Source organism: Littorina saxatilis, linkage group LG3 (genome assembly GCF_037325665.1).
Source record: "Littorina saxatilis isolate snail1 linkage group LG3, US_GU_Lsax_2.0, whole genome shotgun sequence".
Taxonomy (NCBI): domain Eukaryota; kingdom Metazoa; phylum Mollusca; class Gastropoda; order Littorinimorpha; family Littorinidae; genus Littorina; species Littorina saxatilis.
In genome coordinates this window covers 33,127,295-33,135,657 of record NC_090247.1, presented here as the reverse complement: position 1 = coordinate 33,135,657, position 8,363 = coordinate 33,127,295, and the positions used below count along the sequence as shown (strand labels likewise).

Here is an 8,363-nt window from a genome sequence, read left to right as displayed (position 1 = left end):
ACAAGGACTTATAGAGGGACATATTAATGGTCAAAGGGAAATAACCTTCTCAGTTGGTGGCAGTGAGAATGGTCAGGACGGGGGTGTTTTTCCTACCTCGGAGGAATTTCTTGTTTCTAACACTAACACTTGTGACACTAACGACTAAGTTCAAATTGAAAATAAGGCCTTAAAACGATAAGTCTTGAAAAAAGAAGGCCTTATGTTTCTGCCCGGCTTGTCTTCAATTAGAAAGAGAGCGAAAGAGAGAGAGAGGGGAAGACAGACGCCGACGGACGGACAGACAGACAGACAGACAGACAAACTCGGACAAGCAGAGACTGAGAGAGTGAGAGGGAGAACGAGAGAGGGAGAGAGAGAGAGAGAGAGAGAGAGAGAGAGAGAGAGAGAGAGAGAGAGAGAGAGAGAGAGAGAGAGAGAGAGAGAGAGAGAGTGAGGGGGAGAGATATCGTGTGTGTGTGTGTGTGTGTGTCAGCCGGTGTGTGCCACGGTGTTCAGGTTTGTGTGTGTGTGTGTGTGTGTGTGACAGGAGCTTGTATCAAAGCGCCGGTCGATGATTATTTACTCCTTCATCCTTACTGTATCACTCAACATGTATATTTTTCAGAGTACGATCATTTTCACCTCTTCTGACGCCAGTGCAAAAACGACACGGTCAATTGTTTAATTTTTTTTATATCACTCTCATGAAAAATGTCATAAAGATTGGTCCAGTAGTTTACTCTGAATCGCTCTACACACACACACACACACGCACACACCACGACCCTCGTCTCGATTCCCCCCTCCGAAGAATAAGAATAAGAATACTTTATTATCTCATAGAGAAATTCAGGCGTGGTACATAACAATAATACAAACAGGACATTGTTTTTACATAAGACATATAGCACTATATAATAACTATATAACAGGGCAGGTTATAAACACACCTCCCACATACCTTTCTGGCCATTCCTTGCATTGTGCTTACACATTCAGTCATGTTAAAACATTTAGTCAAAACTGACCGGTTAGATGCCCCCGTTGAATTACGCAACCCTCATTTATTTGATTCTTCGCATGCCATCATATTTAACATTCTGTATCATAAAGTCCTGCGATTGATTTCTCTCATGTTTTCACACTTGTTTCAACACATTCTGAAAATATGACAGACACAATTTATTATCAATTTATAAGCGAAGTCGATTTTCGGGGTCAATCGCTGTCGGATGTTTTTAAAGGCCTAATCAAAAAATATTTAGCCTTATTCTATTCAGGCCTTAGAAGAAATAAGACCTTAGTTCTTTCCGCCCTCATTTCTGTAATGACTGTAAAGATTTAAAGCCTTATGTAAAAAAAAAAACCCAAACGCGTTGTCAGGGGGAAAACGACAAAAATCCGCAAGTACGACAAAAATCCGCAAGTGGTGAAGAAGGTGCCACGAAGAGATAAAGTGCAGTCCCGAAATGCCACTCAAAACTAGCCCGTTTCTAATTTGAATAACTGAGCGCTCAAACACTTATTTCAAGGTAGTCTTGTTGTGTGATGACATAAATGCCTAAAGCCCCAGTCTGCCTCAAATGGTTTACAGAACGATTTAAATCTTTTCACAAAAAAGCAGTTCTAAACTTATGCGGGAACACACTTGCAATAGCATTTAATAGCATTAAATGACACAGTTCGATCGCTTGAATGGCTATGCATAGTCTATGCAAACATGAGTGCATGGCGAGTTACGTAATCAACAATTCGTGCAGGGCCGTACCAACCAGTTTTAACAGAATCACAGTGGCATTGACAGACTGTTTTCGTTTTCGGTTTCGGTTTCGATCACTGCAGGTACAGGACTCATCATGTACAGGAGTGGTCACGTCACTGATAGTGTGAAACAGCTCAGAAATATACGTGTATTTGAAGATCTGTCTTTCTTCTGCTCAAAAATGTGTTTCTGGAATCTGAGTAATATTTGGGTATGACGTCACAGGTCCGTGACCACGCCTACCCTCAAAAATGGCGTTTATTGACGGCATGATTCACTTTCAACCGTCAAAACGGTAACTTAAACTGAATGATATTTTCCATTTTTGACACCAAAAAGTTTATTTGGTGTCCTACCTAACAAGTCATACAAATTTCGCTCAAATCTGCCGCGCAGTCAGGGTGATCCAGCGTGTAAAAGAGAGCGACCACAACTTCCTGTTTTTGCGGGGTAGCCGCAGTTGATATGCAATAAATCTAAAACTACAAATAGCAGCCTCTCCAAATTTCACAGAACGACGACAAAGACCCTCATCAGTATATGTTCCAGTACTTAGAGCAAACAGAACCCGAGAATGGACGTTGTAACGGTTTTCCGTAAAACATTTGCAAACGTTTGTAACGTCCCAAAAACAAATGTGACATGCACTCAACTTTGTATACTTTGCAAAGAATGGTGCCATTACATGTGTGCCAAGTTTCAGAAACATTCTTTCACGGGCCCAAAAGTTATGATCGTTTAAAAAGAGGTGAAAAATACTGCCCCTGATGTCTTTCGCGCAACTTTTTTAAAGGACTTTTTCTATAATTTTGTTTTTCGTTCTCCGATAGGATGCGTATAGCCTTCACGGATGATGTGAACAACTTGCTCAGTAGCAGTTGCAGAAAAGAACTGTTATCGTGTTTTGAACACAGCTGTGCTGTATAACTGTATAACTGAATAATCTGTGATGAATATTTTTTATATTCTTTGATGTGCACCCTTATGCTGAGTGTGATAACCCTCGAATGACTAGTCCTGTGATAAATATTGTTCAATGACATATCTAGTCCTGTGATAATGATAGTTTTTAGCGGTAAACTTTTAGCTAAAGCTGACGGCAATTTACCTATTTGGAATCATGTTACTATTCCTGTTAGTGTACATATGCGTGCGCGAGTGTAGTATGCTTCGTATGGTATTTTTATCTGTTGTCTTATTATTTGTTTTGTCTTTTAATGTGCACCACACTGAAATTTCTCTGTATGAGATAATAAAGTATTCGTATTCGTATTCGTATTCGTAAGTAAAGAAGACAAAGAATACGGAAAACCGTTACAACGTCCATTCTCGGGTTCGTTTGCTCCAAGTACTAGGACTACTAGCGCGAATCCAGATGAGGGTCTTTGTCATCGTTCTGTGAAATTTGGAGAGGCTGCTATTTGTAATTTTAGACTGATTTATTGTATATCAACTGCAGCTCCCCAGCAAAAACACCATAAAACCCCTGGATTTTTTGCTGTTTTTCAGGATTGTGGTCGCTCTCTTTTACACGCTAGAACAGCTTGACTGCGCGACGGATTTGTGGAACGAAATGTGTATGAACTGTTAGGTAAGACACCAAACTGATAAACTTTCGGATGTAAAAAATTTAAAATATCAGTCAGTTTAAGTCACTGTTTCGACGGTTGAAAGTGAATCATGCCGTCAAAAAACGCCATTTTTGAGGGTAGGCGTGGTCACGGACATGTGACGTCATACCCAAATATTACTCAAAATAAATTCCAGAAACTGACACATTTTTGAGCAGAAGAAAGACTGATCTTCAATACACGTATATTTCTGACCAAAAAACTGCTGTTTAACATCTGGGCTATACCACTGAAAAATTATCCTTAACTTTTTGTGCTCAGTGTATGTGTTTAGTTTTTTTTATGACGATTAGTGTAGAATCGCGTGGCGCAAAGTTGGAATTCCTAAAATGGCGGCCATTGTTGGAATCAACAAAGCATAGGTCATTTCCGGAACAGCGCCGAATACAAGATTAGGTGCAACACTATTCGTACATCAGAGTTGTCGGACTTGGAACTGAGAGGAGGAAAAAAAATCGACGAGAAGACAGATACTGTATGTCGTTTTGAGCGGAAGAGCGGAACAAACAGAGATAAAACAACAGTGTTTTAAAGCAACCCAACTCGACAAAATGCATACTTTGATTTCCAAAAAGTATTGCACCTCTGCCGATATTTTGCGCATCTCGCTCGCATGAGTGTTCCAGTCATACTGGTCGTGGTACCCGTATGTTGCTGATACAATTCCTCGGAAACCGAAAGTACACACCAGTTTTACCAAGAACTGCTGTGGATTGTATGTATGACTAAACGTGACACACTGTCCTCGATAACCCTGTCCTTCTTCTCAATGGAGTCTTTCTTCGTGCCTTGTATGCTATAACTGTTACATATCGTGCGACAATTTTAGTCTTATACTGTGAGTCTTTTGAAACATCAAAGGCACAAACTTGACAAAGGAGCTGCGAAAATGGCTGACAGTGACAGACCGACCGTGCCAACTATCATTCTTTGCTGGTGAAGTAGACAGTTTGTACTTTTGTTTTTCATCCTGTCTTGTCCAGTCGCTTCTGTATATATCTGTGCATCTATTTGTGTCTCTATTTCCTGTCTTTCTTCAATGGCGAGACAAGACAGATTTTGGACAAAGTGTCCTCTCTAAGTTAGCAACAGAACGACCAGGAAGATGTACGTGTAAAGTTAGTTTAGGTAAGAACAGAGACATGAAGTGCTTACATTGTTTAGCCTGGAAGGAAAAGACAATGGGACAAATTTGCCCCCCTCAACCAAATTCTGTTGGGACATCTTCTTTTCGATCGCCGATCACACTTGGAGTCCAGATCTTGAGATATAATTAGTGGTCCTCTGCAGCGCAGCCACTGGCCCGTACAGCTTGTTGTGCAGGGACTCCGGCAATGGCCAGATTTCCTCTCTCAGCACCTGGTGGCTCCTGCAGTCTCGTAGGATGTGGGCCGTGTCCTGCTCTGCTTCTCCACAAGAACACATGGGGGAGGGCACTCGTCCCCTGGCTCCACAAGACGAGATGAAGGGACCTCCAGTAGCTGAGGGTGGACTCCTTTGAGGCGCGGAGCCCGGCGCTGCACCTGCCTGGTGGATCCTCACAGGGCGAGCACCATTACTGTCAATTCTGTCTCCAAGTGTCATAATGGCAGTTGATGCGTAGTGTTGTGGTTTGTTGGAGTGCGCCGTGCGGCCCAACACATACGTCTTCAGCACTCGAGGTTTCTGTCAGGGTTACCTCACCCTTAGCTCATGGCCCAAGGACCTGCCCTGTGAGCACAAGGTTGGTCCATATTAGTCTGGCCTCTACCTTTCGACCTGTCCAGCTTGGGAAGCCCTTCCAGGAGTTTACACTCCCGCTGGCATAGCTCTTAGGGTCACCGAGACACGCAAACCACCACACCACGTTAAGGAATGGACCATGTGGTGGCTGTTGGGACATTAATTTACAATTGTAAAGACGGAGTCAAAACGTGCGGGCTAGGCAGTCCGAGGCGGTCCGAAAATGTCGAAAGATGCAAAATAGTGCGATTCAGTGCCATGTGATGATATATATGAGAATTTGCCAGTGTATCAGTCCCCTGTTTCTTACAGGCGAGTGGGGCGAGGAATTAAGTATACCGTTTCTTAGGCACATCTCACTAGAATTCTCGCCTCGAATGCTAGGTAGCTTTGGGCTTGCTCGCTAATTGGCGAGAAAACATGGCGACCACGCAGCTGCCCATCCGATTGGCTGTCCATGGTTTTTTTACCTATCCCAGTGCAGACGACCTTTTCAGAATCAACCAATGGTGTTTAATTCTTGCGTAGCTAGCCATTTTACCGTTTCATAGACAATCTCGCCTCCTAGCTTCGCGAGCGGCTAGCTGAAAGAATATCTCGCCTGAAAGAAACACGCGTCAGGTGTGTGTGGGTCTGTGTTTTGATCGATATCGCTTCTGTTGACAGTTTCCACAGAGGTAGACGCGCGAGCACAGTTAGTTCGCAGGATTGGTTGGATAGTAATGAATTACATTTTAAAAGCCAATCACAGCGCGTTTCACAAACTCACAAGTTGCTTGGCTTGGCGCGTGTTTTTGCTTAGGTCATTCCAAACACTGTACTACTGGGAAAAATGTGCATGGGTTGGCGCAGTGGTACGTAATTTCAGTGCGCCCTTTGATGCACTGAAGGGAATTGAGGTCTAACGAATGACGTCTCACAACGTGCGTGGTCGTCCTTGGCGGTCAAGAAAGCTGCCGCGATCATTGCGCAGACGACACTTCTAGACTGCCAATATTTTTTGTGCGCATCACGTGCTCCACATAAATCGGCCGGAAACGAAGCAATTGGGAAACCTGGATTCCAATGGGACGTTTTGAGATGTTATGCGCCAATGGCGCAAGGCGCACTAGTAAATGAAACCCTGGCATACAATATATATATGTCTCTAGTAGAGTGTTGGTAATGTTACATCTTTCGGGGATACATTGACAGACACTGACAGTTTTCACTTTGAATACCATTTGAACACTGTTTACAGCAGACACATACGCAAAATTGACTAGGAAAATGAATGTCTGGTCCTAAGATTTTTAACGATGTTGGAATGTTGCCTATTTTCCTGACCAATTGTGAGTATATATATATATAATATATGTCTGCTGTAAAAAAGAGAGAGGGAGAAAGAAAGAGAAAATGTATGCGAGTGCAAGATGTATTTTTACGTTTAGATGAAGGTAGAGTGCCCAGGATTCTGAAAGACGTCTGGCTTGTGTCGCTTAAAAGTTAGTTTATGGATACTTTTCTATTTCATTTGTTTAGATTATAGTTGTGTTTCCTTTTGCTGCTTTGTTGCAGACTTCGGACAACATGATGAAATGCAGGGGTATTGTAAACGGGAAGGAGTGTGGCAATGTTCTCCCCGACGAAGCCAAGTTTTGTCCAGAATGTGGAACAGCAGCGGCTTCCCTTGTGACCTTCAATTGTTCGTGCGGTGTCACTGTGCGGGGAAATCACAAGTTCTGTTTCAACTGTGGTAGCCCTGTTCCACTGACTGATCCAAAGGACTCTGCTCCACAAGTGTGTTGTGCCAAGCTCCCTGATGGGTCTGTGTGTGGGTTCACCCTGATACAAGGTTTAAGCTTCTGCCCTAACTGCGGAACCCGGGATCCTGTGGGTAAGGAGCAACAAACTTCTGTTCAAGCTTCTGTGGAGGACCTGACCTCTCCTGCAAACGCTTCGTCCAGAGAACAGGAGATCCCTGTAGATCCTTCCACAACGTGCCAGCAAACTTCTGCAACTATAGGCACCAGCTCAAAGACAGAACTGCAGACATGCCTGTCTGAAAATGAGAGTGCCAACGAGGACAATGACCGTGCGGAGTCTGGTGCTGATGTAGCTACGAGCGCATCACCTGTTCAGGAACAGGTGCCAGATGCAGATCATGTCCCAACACCTCCTGCTACTTCAGGGGAACCTGGTAAGATTCCTTGTGTGCCCTGCAACCCCCCTTTTAATATCTGAAACAGTCTAAGAAAACCCCCCTTTCAAGATCTGAAACAGTCTAAGAAAATTCGGTCTTAGAAAGGAGGGAATCTGAAAATGGAGGCAAGTTTATAAAGAATATAAACAAAAATGTTGACGAAACAAGGTCTTCAAAGGGGGGAAGTCTTAAACGGGGAGGGATCTTGAAAGTATGGGTTCAGCTGTATATATTTTTGAGTGAAATTATGATAGTCAATAGGTATTGGCAGGTAGGGTGAGATTTGGCTGTAATGTGACAATACAGGTTTGAGTGAACTGTTTTAGTTGAGAAAAATGTGCAATGAAGAATTTTTAACCTTGGCTCCCAAAAGATAGTACATGCAAAGAATTTTGATCTGCTGTTCGCTCACGTACCTTGTATTATTCCCCCCGCGGGTTAGGGGGAAGAATTTACCCGATGCTCCCCAGCATGTCGTAAGAGGCGACTAACGGATTTTGTTTCTCTTTTTACCCTTGTTAAGTGTTTCTTGTTTAGAATATAGTCAATTTTTGTAAAGCAGTATGTAAGAAATGTTAAGTCCTTTGTACTGGAAACTTGCATTCTCCCAGTAAGGTAATATATTGTACTACGTTGCAAGCCCCTGGAGCAAATTTTTGATTAGTGCTTTTGTGAACAAGAAACAATTGACAAGTGGCTCTATCCCATCTCCCCCCTTTTCCCGTCGCGATATAACCTTGTGGTTGAAAACGACGTTAAACACCAAATAAAGAAAGAACCTTGTATTATTCTGCTTTTGATAGATAACAAAAATTGTTTGAATAAGTTTAGTATAAATTTAAGCCAGCATAGATCAGTAAGTATAAAACACTGGCGTTCATGTGTTATTATTTTTTAATTTTACTGCACAGTTTACTGCTTGTCATGGGGCGGGGATGTAGCTCAGTCGGTAGTGCGCTGGATTTGTATCCAGTTGGCCGCTGTCAGCGTGAGTTCGTCCCCACGTTCGGCGAGAGATTTATTTCTCAGAGTCAACTTGGTGTGCAGACTCTCCTCGGTGTCCGAAAACCCCCGTGTGTACACG

The 8,363-nt window shown here is 43.0% G+C and overlaps 1 protein-coding gene across 1 annotated transcript in view; it reads left to right on the top strand.

Moving 5' to 3' along the window:
- The first annotated feature begins 3,854 nt into the window (after positions 1–3,854).
- LOC138961176 (E3 ubiquitin-protein ligase rnf213-alpha-like) overlaps positions 3,855–8,363 on the top strand; it is a 111,739-nt gene continuing 107,230 nt past the window's right edge. The window contains exons 1-2 of the mRNA XM_070332776.1: positions 3,855–4,311; positions 6,655–7,276. Of these exons, the coding sequence (XP_070188877.1) occupies positions 6,667–7,276 (610 nt within the window). The 5' untranslated portion in view covers positions 3,855–4,311; positions 6,655–6,666. The remainder of the gene's footprint in view (positions 4,312–6,654; positions 7,277–8,363) is intronic.